At 34.1% G+C, this 17,895-nt stretch overlaps 1 protein-coding gene across 1 annotated transcript in view; it reads left to right on the top strand.

The window, feature by feature from the left end:
• Positions 1–17,790, top strand: part of LOC137387933 (transient receptor potential cation channel subfamily V member 5-like) — a 38,880-nt gene extending 21,090 nt beyond the window's left edge. Inside the window, exons 9-15 of the mRNA XM_068074450.1 lie at positions 1,466–1,575; positions 2,209–2,315; positions 6,716–6,995; positions 9,720–9,826; positions 11,024–11,165; positions 15,071–15,294; positions 17,692–17,790. Of these exons, the coding sequence (XP_067930551.1) occupies positions 1,466–1,575; positions 2,209–2,315; positions 6,716–6,995; positions 9,720–9,826; positions 11,024–11,165; positions 15,071–15,294; positions 17,692–17,790 (1,069 nt within the window). The remainder of the gene's footprint in view (positions 1–1,465; positions 1,576–2,208; positions 2,316–6,715; positions 6,996–9,719; positions 9,827–11,023; positions 11,166–15,070; positions 15,295–17,691) is intronic.
• Positions 17,791–17,895: the final 105 nt, after the last annotated feature.

Here is a 17,895-nt window from a genome sequence, read left to right as displayed (position 1 = left end):
TTAGTGGTAGCTGTGGCTGCATACTATTACGATTTTTCATTTTATTGGGATGCTCGCCCATCAACCATACATGTATGTTGACAAATCTCTTTTATCCTGGTTTAAGGCTATCTGATGAAGTAGCTACTACATTGGCTATGATGACACATATGAACAAAGGCCCAGACACAAAAGCTTAAAATTTGTAACGGTAATATTGCATACATGTGGTAAAAAACTGATATGGCACAATGGTGAAATCGTACCTGGTTGTAGTTTTTTCACATTTGATCCGTTCAATTCTTCCATGCAATCACGTCTGAACAGTTTTCCTACAGCGAAGATAAACTATTTTAGAAAAAACACGAAGCTTTACAAGCTTTGTCTGTCCAATGAAAAGGACTTTCACATCACAATGGCAAAAAAACTTAGTGTGTCGATCTGGCATAAATCTATTGGGGGAGTGTCTTTAGCCTCAAATTTTGTAGCGTTTTGCATCCTATCTGGGCATTTACTCAAAAATATTATTTTTTGAGAAGCTCCACTTACACCCAGCACCAGATGAATTATTGATGAAAGAATATTAACATATAATATTAATAATATGTTAATAATAATGATAATAATAATATTAACATAATATTAAAATATTAACACAAATTCAATATGATGTAACTCTTAACTTCTCCTTATTCACTTCTATCCTAGGCAATATGTTTTATTATAGAACTATTAATACTAATTACACTTATCCACTTTCATTTAAAAATAAAATTAAAAAACAAAAATAATCAAACCTGGAAATAATTACAAGTTAACACTAATGAAAAAAAGTATGTAGTCACAACAGCATCCAATACGATTGGCTATTGACCATCGAATTGCAACAAAAACATTTCAACTCAGCCTGATAGGATCCTAGTGATTATCTAGACCGTAGCGGTACTCTTCACTGGTCAGACTTCATATAACTGATTTGTGGAGTTTAAGCTATACTAGTCTAGTAAGAGCTTTTAGGTCTACAAAGTAGACATTTCACTTTTCAAAAGAAATAATTTTCTCTGTTATGTAAGTAATTTATGTATATAATATAATATATAGCGCATTATATTGTATATGGTAACAAGAGTTTTTAATGCTGCCTTTTTAATATCGACAGACTAATCCATTATGCCATTTATATATAGCTTCAAAATGTTTAAAGAAAGCAATAATGGACATGCATTTAGCTTGCCAAAAGATAAATAAGAATCTATGAGTTAACATTATATGTATAGAAATATCTTGTTTATTAAAACCAATTAAAATTTAACGTCATTTTTATTTAAGCTAAGGGTTTTACTGAACCATTTTTAAGTATAACTATAAACTTAATTTCAAGCGTTCGTTTTGATTTGACTTAATTTTCAGTGCGCAGTCCCATATTAACTGCAATGAGAACACATTTATCTAACGAGAACATGCTATTCAATCTGTTTATTTACAGAGGCCACAGTCTGACTGGCACTTCGGTAATGATGTTCTACAAAATTCTCATTGGAGACATAGTTAGGTTTGGCATCATATATGGGATCTTTCTTGTCTGCTTCTCACAAGGTAACTACTGCTAGTCTGTTAAATGTAGAGAATGGTGAGAAGAGTTATGTGGGTCGAGACAGAAGCTGTATGGGTCTTGATATGAGATGTTTGGGTATGACAAGGAGCTGTATGGGTCTTGACCTGAGATGTTTGGGCATGACAAGGAGCTGTATGGGTCTTGACCTGAGATGTTTGGGCATGACAGGAGCTGTATAGGTCTTGACCTGAGATGTTTGAAGAGGAAGGGAGAAGTTTTGGTATAAAAGCTATGTGGGGCATGAAATAGTGAAACACAACCTGGGCTGTGTGAAGTATAACAGGAGCTTTAAGGGTAGTGGAATAAAGTTTTGCTACTTGTGACAAGGGCTGTGTAAGACATAAAGAGAGAACAGGAGCTGGACAAGACATAACAGGAAGTGTATAATATCTGTGTTAAATTTAAATAGCAAGAAAAAGCTTAATCATTTATGTAGACAAATTTTTAGTCTAACTTTTGTATGCCAGCATTAAAATTTAAGCAGAATTTGTTTTTTCTTTTTATTGTTGAAATTCTCACAAATCAGCAGTTTGATACTTTGTCATTTTGTGATTATGTGCTAAAATTACTGTCTTTGTTTAATGCTATGTAAGCAATTTTGGTCTGTATTACAGCTTTCTATGCTCTTTACCGAGACATTAAAAATGGGACCATAGCAAAGTTTGAAGACCCATGGAAGACAATGATGTCTCTCATTCACATGACTTTTGGAGAGTTCAATGTGAGTAAGCCTGTCGTCTCTGAGCACCAAAAATGGGCAACTGTTGTTTGAAATATAGCGTTTAAAATTCCTTTTTCTGCTAGCCGAAAGAACAATCTTCTACCTAATATCTGTTCTCTATGCATAGAAAGGTATTTAAAACTTGGGTTGAATTATTTATTTTATTTGATTGGCTAACTGTTGCCCTTTTTTTCTTTTCTTCATGATTGTTTTATGGGATAGTTTGGAAAACATTTCTGTTTGAAATTAAATCACTGTTAATAAAGTAAAATATATATAAGATCGCTTTATCAAATCGTCAAGTTGTATTCTAGTAAATCAAGGAATATTGTTTCACGAAACAGTTCTTTTGGATTAGAAATTTTCTAATAGGTGTAGCATATCAAATTCAAAACTTTTTAGGAGTTCTTTTATCTTTAATCAGATAGCTAGCAGGTGGGCAAGGGGCTGTTTAAGAGGCTGGTTTTTAGAAACAAGACATACTTTGAAAACTAAATATTTTTAGCGACCTGAGAGCAGCACAGAACATACGCGTGTAAAGTTTGGATGAAAATGAAATAAAAAATTTGTGAACGCTTAGTGTTTATGTAGAATAACTGACACAAACACACACACAAGAATGTACACACACACACAATAGCAAATTTTGCATCTATAAAGTTTTAAATGCTTCACCAGCTTCCTAATTCTCTTTATTACGATAAATTTGTTAAAGGATTATAAATACAAAATGTATTAGATGTGGCTCTTTACTAATACATATCTCTAGAGACTTGTAGTGCAGTTTATACCTTTCATAACTGCCTGGCAGCAATACCTGAAAAGGTGATATCAGCAAGTTGAACAGCTTTGCGAAATACTTTCAGTGAACTGAAGATTGTTATAAATTAATTCTAAAGAAATTAACATAAAGTGTACTGTTTACACCAACTATTCATAATCAAAAGCTTTTGGCAGCCTAGAAACAGTGTTCAATATAGAGTTGTTTATTTCATGTCAGAAGCTTGGTAAATACCCTGTATATTACAGTATGTTTACTATTTGAATTGAAAGATAAACTTTGATAAACTTGATATAAACTTTATTTAAACCGGTCAAGGCTGTTTAAAGCAAATAAGACCATAAGACAAAAACAGTAAAGTAAATAAATTACGTGTATTGAAAGTAAAAGTTCTTTTTGCATATCACTGTTATATAATGTGGATTGGCAAGGTGATGGTGTTTGGTATAATGTGTGGTGTTTTGGGGAAGTAGGAATGTAATGGTTGGTTAGGCAGATTGGAGATACCATTTGAATATTTTTAATGGCCCATTTGAATAAATAAATTGCCCATTTATCTATAATAAATCACTTGTTACTTCAGCTTATTTGTCTTAAACTTACATGTAGGTTTATTGTAATTTATCATAGGTTTGCAAAACATACATTTTTTCAAGGAATAATATAAAAAGCATTGTAGCAACATGCAAACATCTGTTTAGCATATAACTTTAGAAATTTATATTTTTCATATTAAATTTTGTATATTTATGTACTTATGACTATATCAAATCTGATATTTTCATTTCTTTTTAAATATATAGCTTCTTTTGCATCAAAGTACAACATAATACTAAGTTGATTGATGTAAAATTGCTTATAGATGTACCCAACATCATTAAATTTTTAATATATATGTATATATATTAAATACATATAATATATTAAATATATATATATATATATCTCAGAATTTGTCTTTTTGTTAAACCCTGTGTTCAACTATAGCAATTACAATCTAACAATGAAAAATCTGCTCAGCTCTGGATTTGATCTCAGGACCTCTGGATCTAGAGTCTGCGAGCTTAGCCATTGAGCTACACCGTGTACAATAGATTCATTGGGCAAATAGTCATTTCATTAGTTAAGATACTCAAGCTTAAGTTGCTTGCCTGGGGTTAATAACTTGCACCGTTGACAGCTACGCGTAACAATTATTAAGCTGGCCCAAAACACGGATATACGGACATTTTTGTTATTTCATCGTAATCAGTATACTAACTGCAAAAATTTTGATCTTCAAGAGAAATTTTTGTTGATACCAAAACATCAAATATCAAAAACAAATTCAAGCTAGTATGGTGAGGACGAAAAAGCATTGAGTTTCATAGAATGAAGCGAAAAAATCTTATCGCAGGGGCATCATAACTAGTGGGCACATTGTATTAATTAATACCGTACAGGATGAAAATATTCGTTGGTTCTAAAAATTCGCGATTTCGCGAACAGTCAATTCCGCGAATTATTAAATTCCGCAAATAAATAGTTCTATTTTTAATCACAAGGGAGAATAACTACTGCATCAAATTTAAAACTAGCTGCTAGGCTAGTTTTTAATATAAATACTAAACGTAGTTGAGTTCCAAAACATTTTTAAAATCATTGCCTGGGCTTTGAGCTAACACCATTGCCAATGCATCACATTTCTTTACAAAATTATTCAAGGTTGTCACAAGATATGCAGAATGGCGTCATCGCAAAAATAGCCGCTAGGCAGAAGTACTAAACGTAGCCGAGTTCCAAAACTTCTTTAAAATCATCGCCGGTGCTTCGAGTTTTATTGCCTTGCATCAAACTTTACAAAATTATTCAAGGTTTTCACAAGTTATTCGGCATGGCTTCGTCATCGCAAAAAATCTCTCCTAGTCTCTTTACATTGAAATCAACTCCATCAATCTCTAATACCGAAGTTGAGGACGATCATGATTCTGATCTGGACATTATGGTGTGTATTTGATTTGCAGTGACATTCACTAAATTAGTTGAATTTTACTTTGGTTCTTCGGTAAAACGCAATATTTATTTTTTCCATTCTACCGCTTCGTTATTTGTTTTAGTGTGAGAGAGATTTTTTATCATACACGGAGGCACCATGACTACAAGGGTGGTAGATGTCATTCTTAGAGTATCACTAATCATTCAGGGAGGTCTTGAAATTAGAAGTGACTGCAGCTGCTAACGAGAAGAATATATATGTTTTAAAAAAGGGACAAAAACGCCTTTACGAGCACAAACTTTCTGCCAACCGGCAGAACTTTGCAATAGTAGGCCACGAGGAGAGTTCTGATGATAACTTCCTTACCAGTCATGCAGTAGCGATAGAATCGCCTTTAACATCTACCCAAGACAGTGACAGCGATATAGAGCTGCTATTACCAAAATAACTAGTCAGAGAGCACCATTACACGCTAGTTTTCGCTTATCAAGAGTACCAGTTTAATTTTATTGCTAGACAACAGCCATATGGACTAAACTGTTTATATTTACTCTATCGTTTGTAAAACTTTATTTGTATTTGCAATATTTTGTTTGTTCACACAAGTTTGTAATAAATTATAATATGTTTATACATGAAATAAAATATATAATATAATAATGTTTGCTGCAGCGATATCAAGGAGTTGTTGTTGATGAAGGGGTCTAAGTTGACTGGTTGCATCTCTGCCAATATTCCTGCCTTGATGAATATTACTACTTGTCTTTAGTTTTCGTAATCGGAGTAGGTTGTTTCATTCTCAATCTGCAGTAAACACAAAAAAGAAAACATATTAATAAGTGCAAAAACGTGCGGTGGTGTAGAAGTGCAAAAACAATAGCTGAAGTATTTAATGAAAGCAATTAGTTTTTAAACAAAAGAATTAACTAATGCAGTTAATTATGGAAAAATGTATCTGGATGAAAAATTCATTACTTACCACAAATTGTTGGTTCATCAAAGGCCTCCAAATCGATGAATATTCGTGAAAACCTCTAAGCGCAGCAAAAATTTATAGCTTAGCATGATCGACTCGTAGTTGCAAGCTGTGGTGTATACCGCATTTCGGTGTATGCGCACACCGAAACACGCATTGTGCGCATGCGTAAGGTTAACTCTATTGCAAAACGCAATAGAGTTAACTTTTCATAGAGAGTGCTAGTTTTAAGCCGCGAATAAATTAGTCCGCGAATATGCATAAAATGGCAATTTTCGCGAAATATAACTCCACGAATAAATTCATCCTGTACGGTATGTAACTTAGCATATGTAATCGGGAAAGGGGTATACAGTATATGAAACGAGCGATGAAATGATAAGAACTGCGTGGCTTTGGGATTAAATGTGCGTGTTTACAAGCTTGCGGTTGCAATCTTTGTGAGTTCAAACTCAGCATGAAGCGAATTTTTTGTTCCTAGATTTTATTAGCTATAGCTGCCGAGACAGGGAACAACAGATGACAAACTTTGAAATATATTTATATATAACTATTTATATATTTATATATAGCTATTGCCAAGAGCAGTTTATTTATCAAGTATTATAATCATAAAGCAGTGACTGACAGCTCCAAATTGTTATATCTACGCTATGTGTATGTTGCAGTACTCAAACTTTGACAAAACGCCGTACCCGGCCATGACCAAGATGGTATTTATATTCTTTATGCTTGTCATGCCCATTCTTCTCCTCAACATGCTCATCGCCATGATGGGAAACACCTACATGAACATCACAGCTAAGTCTGAAAAGGAATGGATCAGACAATGGGCCTTGATAGTCATGGCTCTAGAAAGAGCCTATTCCAAGGATTCCTTGCTCAAATTTCAAGACAAATACTCAGTCACTGTTGACAATCCACCAGAAAGAGATGCTGTTCACCTAGGTAAATTAAAATAGATTCATCTGGCTAAAGATTTGTAAAATATGCAAAGGATAAAGACGTTAATACAATAGTCCTTCACTTTTCACGTTTAGTTGGAACTGACAACTCTCCCGGTTTAGTTGGAATTGACAACTCTCCCGGTTTAGTTGGAACTGACAACCCTCCAGAAGATAAGAGGGTAGCAAAATACACAGTAATGAACCGATATCTAATAAAATCCTTTTTTCATCAATCGCAACTGTTTTCCTCTTTTTGTTAAGTTAATTAAACAATTTTGAGAGTTGAGAGCATTTAAGGGGCATGATGAGTATTTAAGAGATATAATGAAAAGCATCACCAGCACGCTTCAGTTTTACACTTTACAAAATGTAACAGAAAAGTAGCGAATTGCGACGACTGTTAGCATAATGATGCTCATGGAGGAATTTCACTGGGCCAGAGTATGAGAGAGATTCATGATTTTTTATTTACTGTAATTTGTAACTTTTTAGTAAATATTTTTACATCATAAAGTACTGAAGTCACAAAAAGTGAACCGAGAAGTGGCGAGAGATTAATGTATTGCAATGTATTGCAGTATTGTGAGATACTGGAAAGCAAAAATGTTGTGCATTGACATGAGCATTAAAAGCCTAGAACCTGGTGCACACCGTATATCAGTATATCAGTAGTAATCTGACAATACATTGGTGATTGTCTATAATAATTATATTGTTCACACTATCACAAACCTACCTGTGTTTGCATATGCAAGTAGTCCGCGACATAGTAGTCACATTATGCAATGCAGGGTCGCTGAAGTGCTATTCTTACAGAAACTATCACAACGGAGAATATAAGTCATGTAATCTACGACAGCCAATCATTATCACCGAAGTGGTGCACATTGAACCGACCGTCGTGAATACACTGCGGAATACTTGGGAAAGTTTGACAGCTGCGATGTTTGCCGAAATATCTGCGTTGCCTCGGTAATGGCATCATTAATGCATTTCCATGATCTACGAAAAATAGCTGATAGGACAACCCAGGCATACAGCGATACAGTCTATACCAGGTTTAAGAACCATGCACATCGTTTATGAGTCTCGCAACTGTTATGCTAAATACTGATTCCAGTGATATACCTGGCAAAACATTACTTTGATTTAAAGTCGTTTTTACTTTGTGGTTTCGTTACTACGGGAAACATATCTAAAGTTGGAACTCAAACTAGATATTACTGTAAAACCTCTATTTGAATGCCACTTTTATTATTTCTATCTTTATTTGGCCGCCACTATAAGAGAAGGGGTCAAAAATAGAGCACCACCCTTTAATTGAATGCCACCTCTATTTGACATTCATTGACCTTCCCGAACCCATAATAGCAAGTGATCAGTAGAAGCGTTTGCAAAATGGTGCTAGTAATGACTGGGTTGCATCACTAACAATTATTTCATGGTTGCTTTCGAATCGAAGTCTGTTTTCTAACTCCAAAGCTTATGGCATTTTTTCTTTAAAACTTTGAATGCAGCACCAAAGGAATAATTATTAACTGTGTCAAGCTAAAAAGAAGTTCTTTGTTTAACGCGGTTTCGATACTTCGGCATACGCGAAAAAATGGTTTACAATTACCATAAAATCTGCACTACTATTTCCAGGCTAAAAGTTTATCATTATTTTTGCGAAAGGTTTTCTAAATAGCAATGCGTTAAAGTTTTGCTCTGCTCAAAAAGATTTGTTTAGACGCTAATATTGACTAGTTCAGCAGTGCAGAAAAAAAGAATTGAGATTAGCAGACACTGTGGAAGGCATTGACTTGCCAGAAAAAGATGAATTGGCTCCAAATGAAAGTATCAATCAGAATGCATTTGGCCGAACAAACGATTCAAATATTTTTGTTTCGAAAATGTTAATTTTTTGTTTTTGCTTGTATTATAAATATGGTTTGTTATGTCACTTACTTTTTAATATATATATGTGGCGTTTGATAGATTATTATTACATAATTTATAAGTTTGCACATTTATAGCATATTATTTGATAGCATCATTTCAGTTATGTAAACTCGGCTTACAATAGATGGACACTCATAACGCCACTTCTATTGCACATAAAAAGCCAGTTTTGGCTGCAAACTATAGCAAACATATCAATGAGTGCAATGAGCTTTAACGTATCATTGTTAAATGTAGATATAAAATAAAAAGATGCCTTCAAATTTACAATGAAATAAAAGATTGCAATCTCAAACTAATTGCACTGCAGGCTATAACATCATCGTAGATTAACTACAAGCAATAGATACCAACTGGTAGAGATATTTCTTAGCTTCCTGGTGCATATTTATTTAGAAAACCTGTGACAAGTTGGAGGTAAGTCATCAGAATTTTTGCATCCAAAAAGGTTTATTTTACTCCGACCCAAAGGAAAGTAAAAATTATAGGCGACATTCGTTTTCCTGTAAAAGGGTTAAATTTAGCTTCCCATCAAATCTGACGAGCTATTTAAATCATACAATGACACCCTTTGTTTGAATGTCACCTCTAATAAAACGCCATTACAGGGAAAGGATTAAAAAATAGAGCGCCATGGCGTTCAAATAGAGGTTTAACGGTATATAGCAAACCTAAATCAGACGGGTCTATGCTAAAATTATACCACAAAATGAATATCCACATATGAGCATTATGTGCAGCAGTGTAAATGCTATGCAGCAATCATGTTATACTTGTGCTTTAGAAAAAGAGTTGGGTCATGGGAAGGTCAACTATAGAGCTCTGATGGTCATAAAATCATCAAGCAAGACGATGGCTAAACAGAGAAAAGATGCTGTCTCCAATTGGAAGGTAGGGACGCTGGGGGCTAAGTGGAAGTATCATTTCATTGTGTTGACTGATTAATCTAATGATTGATCGATTGGGAACATCTTGGCTGTGAATTCTATCATAGACAAAATTATTTTCATAAATTTTGCTCATTAAATTTTGTGAATATTTTATGGCTTATTATATGAGACTAAACCACTTTTGGACTGTGTGTTGCTGTCATTAAATTTGGTCGATAAGTAATGATAAACAGTTTGATTGATTTCGTTAGCATCAGGTCCGATCATCAGCTGCATCAGTTAGATTCTCTAAAGAACTCTCTAAAGAATTCTAATGAAGTTTATTTAGTTCAGCCAATAACACTTTGAAGCTTAGTGGTGTTTATAAAGCAGGACCCCTGATCCTAAACCGTATCGACAAGATTCTATCGACAAGATTCCATCGACAAGATTCCATCGAGTGTAAAAGCATTTAGAATAGCACAATTTCTGTTGAACTGAATCCCATTTTGAAGCTCTGCATTTGTAAGACTCAAAGGAAAAAATAAAATAAAATAGAGTAAACAGATGTCTTTTTCACATTCTCTCAAAGAAGTGATGTTTTAAAAATAACTGAGGAAACATAATGATTGTAGTACACTGAGTCTGTTAGAGTCTGTGTATATTTGTAATGAATAGAAAAGCAAATAATTTTAGTGTAAAGCTCTTGTTGCTGAAGAGAATAAGCTTTCTAGTTTTTCTATTTTTAATCCTTCGTTGCCAAGAACTTAAATCGGCCATGCCAGGTATGCCATTATAAAATAACATTCGGTAAGTAAGCAGCAATCTTTCATTTGACGGTTGGATAAAAATGTCTACGGTATTTTGATAATATTCAAAAACTAATTGTCTAATTGATTTGGAAATTTGACATTAAACTAAAAACTTATTATGCACAAAGCAACCAAAATTTTATAATCATTTGCAAATTGGAATTGTAAAAAACAAATCGGAACTACGCAACCTAGTTTACTCGGGTGTAAGATCAAAAAAGAAAACAACTCTCCAAACTATCTCGAGCGCAGGCTTCAAAGTATTAACAACACCTAGTTAGTTGCATTTCATTCTACCATGCCAAAAAACAGTTTTCCATTTTAGTGTTAACAACTTACTTTTAAATTTGAATCTTTGTGTCAGATGCTGAGCTGTTAATCATACATGTAGCTCTCCATTGTTACAGTGGATGTTAAAAGAAACGTTGAACCTGATTAGAGAAGTCAGGAGATCTGGCTATACCGGTGAGATAGTCTTCAAGCACCTGTTCCCAGATGCCAATCAGTTTTCCCTTTATGACAACACTCTCCTACGAAACAAAACTTCGAGTAAGTACGATTTATGTTCATTTGAATAATTGGTTTTGCTATTTATTAGCATTGGCTCAGCTACATTAATTTGATTTGTAAAAATTTGCCCTGTTTGTCTACATTGAGCAAAAAAATGTTCATTTCCTATATCAATGACTGATGATGAGAAAGAACTGTCATTCGAGTTTGATAGTTTTAATCAGAAAAAGTAGACACAAAAATAAGCTATGGTGTGCCACAGAATACTTTTCTTACAACAGCTACAGCGTTAATCTCTTTGCAATTTTAGTTGAATGTTATAAGCTTAAATTCTTTGAAAACTAGCATTTATCTGACTACAGCTGCATTTTTATGAATTTAGTCTTCAAAAGAAAGTCTTCGCTGGTAGTGAGAGCTAATTATCTAAAGTGTAAGTATTATTGCAGGCAGCTCAATGTCTCACATCAGGAGGTTTAAAGTCGGCTTCACTCTTGTGTTTGTCATTCATTTGCAATTACAGACATACCTCGACATACGAAGGCCCCGACGTACAAGAAAATTGAGATACGAGCAGCATTTTGAGCAAGTTTCTTCTTTCTCGTATCTTAAAGATTAGTTCGCGGAGATGCGACTAATCTTTGAGATACGAGCATTCGAGCCGGCGCTCGATGACCACGATATAGCCATGTACGCAGGAGGCCGTTTTTGAGAACAGAATCGCTCGGTTTTTTTCTTGAACCAGTTTGAAAAAAGTTTTTAAAAGGTCGGCTAAAGATTATAGTGAACACGAAGCAAAAAGCTCCAAACCAAAAACAGATAATAAAAAATTAGGACGACAAAAATAATGAAAATTTAGAAGAACATTAATACTCAGCTTTAAGCGTGTTTCTAGTGAGCTAAATTTGTTGGAGTTAAATTCAATGTTCCTATTACATGGACTCACAAAAATTTACTGTACCAAACGTGTTGCTCTCGTCTCTCTCTCAGACCGCTGTTAGCCACTAAATCTGTCTCAAAACCAAAAACATATAGTAACATAGTAATTTTACATTTTAAAGCAGATTTTAACGACTACATAGGTATTTTTTTGATACTTTGTTTGCGTAGGTGCTGCATTAAAACAATTAAAAACACATTTTTCCACCGTAATATCCTGCTTTAAGTGTTTCTTTTTTCATAGTGTGGTAACAGATTAATTTGTATTTAGTTATTTTTATTTTATATAGGAAATAGGACCGTGAGATAGAAAATAGTGCCTTGAGACACAAGTAAATTGGCATACGAGCTCAGTCCGTGAACGCATTAAACTCGTATGTCGAGGTATGACTGTATTCTATATTTTAGCTCTTGTGGTCTTTTTCTCAATATCTCTGTCGCTTAGTATACACAACAAGATTGGTTATGCATATATATGATCAGTGGTACATGTACACTATATGATCAGTAGTACATGCACACTATATGATCAGTAGTACATGCACATTATATGATCAGTAGTACAAGCACACTATGTGATCACTGGTACATGTACATTATATGATCAGTAGTACATGTGCACTATATGATCAGCAGTACATGCACACTATATGATCAGTAGTACATGTACACTATATGATCAGTAGTACATGTACACTATATGATCAGTAGTACATGTACACTATATGATCAGTGGTAAATGTACGCTATATGATCAGTGGAGCACATACTCTAGCGGTACATGTAAGTTACTATGGAAACAAACTGTCCTCCAAGGCTGTGATGTTTGTAATAAGTATTGTCTAGCATGTCGCTTGCTGCTACAACATAAATTAAGTTGCAAACACTATTAGGCCTACAATATTAAATTCAATTTTAACTATTAACTTTACATGAATTCTATAAATTTGTATTTATGATTTGAGCTGAAAGTACTTCAACATATTATGGAAATATCAAACGTCGTTTCAAACTTTGTGTTTAATGTCGAATTGCTATCATTTTAGTAAACCATCTCGTTATTCGTCATGGTTATCAGGAATTCGCTGGACTGGCTAATTAGAAATGATGAGATTGTAAAATCTTTCCCTGCATATTTACAGACTACTGCTTGTTGTCACGTATTCTGATAGCAAGGGATAGGCCTATAAGAGAATTAAGAATCTAGTTTCCTAGATTTTGTCAAGGAGCGCATAGGTTTGGCAACGCGGAAACGTAACTAGGAATTTAAGCTTTAGGGAGGTTTTGTGTGGCTGCAATAAACTTGATTGACTGTAAACCTTGACTTTCAACTACAACACCTCCGTCAGGTTTAAACACAAATGCAAGTAATCAATACAAAAGCTCAAAACTAGGAGAATGAATAGTAACATCCCAGGTTTTCACAGTACAACAACAGACAACTAAAAGAACAAGAGCTTACAGATTAAGAACATAATATAAAAGTTTATAGATAGTACCTTTTGCCTCCAGGTAAATAACTTTGAGAATTTGTGTAACAAGAATTTCTTTAGTAACTAAATGTGAATATGTGAACAGCTTCAAGCAGACTGGTTCCTTTGGACTGAGCAGCTAACTGCGGTTCGTCTGCTAAAACGGAGTTCACAGGTCAACGACCAGCCCTGAAACCACATATCATTGGCTAACAAGTATGGCCCTCTTGCACCAGCCAATCATGCGATAACAACACCAGAGGCCTAGCAAACTGTAAACTGACGCGCGTGTCACCCACCTGTGTGATGAAGAAATGCCAATGCAATTGATGAACAAGGCTAAAGATAACTCCCTCTATGGTTGAGTCTATGAGAAATGAGCATAATAATGCACCGTCTTAACATTAGGCACCAAAAGATTATAATTACAAAATTTATTATTAAAGTTATTATTATTAAAAATGACAAATACAAATATCATAGTAACTAAGTACGAATCCAGGTGTAGAATTTAACCTTGTTACCAACTGACAACAAATATGTTCTAATTCAAAACATTGCCAAAATTGTTGGGCGTTGTCATAATTTGCTTAAAACTAATATGCAATAATATAAAACTAGTAATAAAAACAAATATTATATAAGACTAAAAATATATATAATTTATATAATATAAAATTGATAATATACAAAACTAGCATAATATAAAACAAACACAATACATCTTCAGAAGAGATAAAAATTCTTATTCCATAACAGCAAATCATGTATAGACCTATTCCTATGACCCATAACCTATGACCTATAACCTATAACCTATATTCAAGAAAGATGTTCAGTCAGGTGGGCTAATGTAGCATATAGGAATAGTTTTAGTCAATGGTGAAAGATTAAAGTTGCTGTTGCCTATGTGGTTAGTTCATTCGATACGCTGACTTCACTTTGCCAGGTGAATGAATTTATCGGAATTAGGTATAGATTACTGTTCAAGTCAAGTTTAGTGCATTTTTATCACTGGATTTGATAGCAACGATTAAACAAGATTTGATCTCCAGTTGATAGTTGATCGCAACATAAAAGATTAACTTTATTCAATTCAATGTAAATCATGACAGGATTTTAAATAATGGCTGAGATTTTAATTTTTGTTGCAATATTTATTTCAAGGGTGCAATTTTGACCTCAAGTTCAACTTTTTCAGCTTCTAGTGTGATTATTGTTATTATTCGTGCTGTTGCTATGATTTTTATTCTTATTGGCTTTAGTATTACTATGATGGTTATTATTATTGTTTTGTTAGTGTTAATACTGCTGTTATATGTATCAAGGTTCATCTGTAGAGCCTTTGTAACTGCATGAATCCTGGAAAAGCTCGAGCATAAATGGTCTCTCGACTGACATGTAAAATGTGGCAAGAATGAGATTACATAAGTTGCAAGACTGACTTGAATATGTCCATTGATTATAGATATTACCATGGATAATTTATTATAGGTGTGATTAGAAATTATTGATTAAAGATATGATCCGTTGTAGATATGAGCAGCAAGAGACGAGCATCTTGTGGTATGCTCAGCGAGGGTGACCCTGACTGGACAGCGGCAGTGCATCAGTTGGCTTGGGAGAAAGATCTCCATCTCTCCTCAGAAGCAGCAACCCTCAAACACAATCTCAATCATCCCCCTCCCTTAGATGAGATCAACACGCCACCAGATAGTGATGAACACAGGGTAGCTGGACCACCCACAGAGAGCACGACGGTTAGTTACTAGCATAGACCTGTTAACTATATAAAGTATAGTTAATAGGTCTATGGTTACTGGTCTACAAATTTGAGTTGAAATAAGGGCAGACATGATGGAAGAAAACTCTGGCCCTAAAGGCTGATTCATACTGTATGTTGGAGTTGTCGGCAATTATTCGTTGACTATGTGGGCCGTAAAACGATGTCATTGTTGAGGCGATGCGGATACGTTAGGAAACATTGCAGCCGTCCAACTTTCCCAATATTTCGCCAAACATCCGCGACGGTCTGTGCAATGTGTATGAATTCAGCGATGATGATTGGCTGTCGCAGATTGCTTAATCTATATTTTCCTTTATAATAGTTGCAGCGAGACTAGTTTTTTATTGTATTAGCGACTGCATTGTGTAATGTGAACACTATTTCATGGATTAATCGCCGATGTAAATGCGGGTTCATTTGTGATAGTGTGAACAACATTTTTACAAACGATCACTGATGTATTGTGGGTATAATGCCAACATACTGCGCTATGCGGCGAACCAGTACCTGGAACCAGTACCAGAACCTGGGCAAAAATAAGAAACTTTTATCTTTGAGCTTTGCAACATTGGTAAACACAACTTAGTTTGCTTTTACAATTGATAGATTAATTCTCATATTATATCTAGATGTTTAAACAAACTTCCAGGTTTTTTTTTGTAAAATATGAATTTATTTTGTTGTTTATCATGTAGACAACGAGCATGTCAATGATGGTTTCTAGTACCACCTGACGCAGGTAAAGTTTGTGGCACAAATATGCTGTTACATATAGAATATGCAGAAAGAATATGTTAGCAAGATGCATGAAGCCAAGAGTTGTACTTCTGATTTCCTTTAACATATAATTATGCTTTGGTTGCTCAACTCAGTTGAAGCTTGTGGCCTGGAATAATAAAACTCATTTCTATATGCTTTCATCAAAATTATTTTTTCTTTATGTACAACCATAACCGGTCCTAACTAACGATATGCATTATAATTTCATAGTTGGGATATGTATAGCGAGTTGAACCTTTCAGAGGTTCTTGGGAAGCCTGTTTGCTGCTGAAATGATGGAACAAAAAATATTTTCTCTTTTCAGTTCGAAAATCTGATGAATTAACCATAATTCTAATATAGAATTCTAGTTCTGTTTCTCAGTTTCTCTTCTGTTTGGCGCTCTTTGTAACCAACGCTCTAACAATCTTTAGCTTACTTGGGGATGAACCCCAGGGACATCATGTATTTATGTTTTCCATTAACATATATGCTTTCGATGCACAACTCAGTTGAAGCTTCAGGCCTGAAATAGTAAAACTCACTTCTATATATTTTCAGCAAAATTGTTTTTATTTACATGTATGTACAACCATGACCAATTCTAACTAACGATATGCATTATAATTTCATAGCTGGGATATGTATAGCAAGTTGAACATTTCAGAGGTTCTTGTGGGAAAAGGCCTGTTTGCTGCTGAAAGGATGGAGCAAAAGCAAAAAATATGCTCTTTTTTCCGTTCGAAAATCTAATGGACTAACCTTAATTCTAATATAGAATTCTAATTCTATTTTTCAGTTTCTCTTCTGTTTGGCTCTTTATTCATTACCAACCAATAGAGAGCATTTAATCAATCTTCGAATGCATGTTAAACATTATCAAAAGTGTAATTTTAAACACAAATTTTGACACAACGTTTGATAATTTTAGAATATGTTGAAGCTCATTCCGTTATACTCACATTTAAAAATTCTATAAAATAAATGTAAAACCTTGAGTTAAAGTATTATATAAGCTAGTAAATATCTTTGTAATTCTCTTGTCAAAAGCTCCAAGTGTAATACTTGAGGTTTATCAAAGTTGAACAACTATTGTATTAATACAATAATTACCGCCCAAAGGTGACAACTAATCCTCGTTTTAAAACCAAAAGCTCTGTTGAAGAATGCTAGTTTTATTCACATACTTTTTACATATCCAACTTCATGAAAATATAAAATATGTAATAGTATGCCAGAGGTATGTAATAAGTAAATAGGTTTTTACCCTATGATAGTGTTGCACTTGTCAGGTCTCATTAGAACAGTAACATGACTGAATATTCTTTTGGTATTTGAAAAATAAAATTTCAAGGCTTGATGTTCAGTCAAACCTTTATCTAGTAATAATTTAGTTATCCTTACCTGCTTCAGGTCATCTCATACTCTCCAATAGCATTGTTGATAAATAACGCCTTTGAAACGCTTTATAACTTGGGTAAAAATTTCGTAAAATCAACAAACAACTCACCACTAATCAATCTGATTCTGATGTCTGATGCAACCCCCTAATCTAATGCAACAATAATCCAAATGGATGAAATTACAAAAGATATCACCATTGTAGATGGAGATGGACTATATCAATGATGATGAATTGGAAGCAATAATTCAGCAAGCAGAAGGTTTTAAAACAACTGATGAGGGGAAATCTCAGCCTCTCCAGAACTAACATAGGTTACTGCACTAGACTATGGTCGAAGAATTCACTGTAAAACTTGTTATATTCTTCACACTTGTATGCTAGTGCAGGGTTGTTACGATAATTGTCCTACCC

Source organism: Watersipora subatra, chromosome 2 (genome assembly GCF_963576615.1).
Source record: "Watersipora subatra chromosome 2, tzWatSuba1.1, whole genome shotgun sequence".
NCBI lineage: Eukaryota > Metazoa > Bryozoa > Gymnolaemata > Cheilostomatida > Watersiporidae > Watersipora > Watersipora subatra.
Note: the sequence above shows the minus strand (reverse complement) of the source record. Positions and strands in the feature narration are given on the sequence as shown.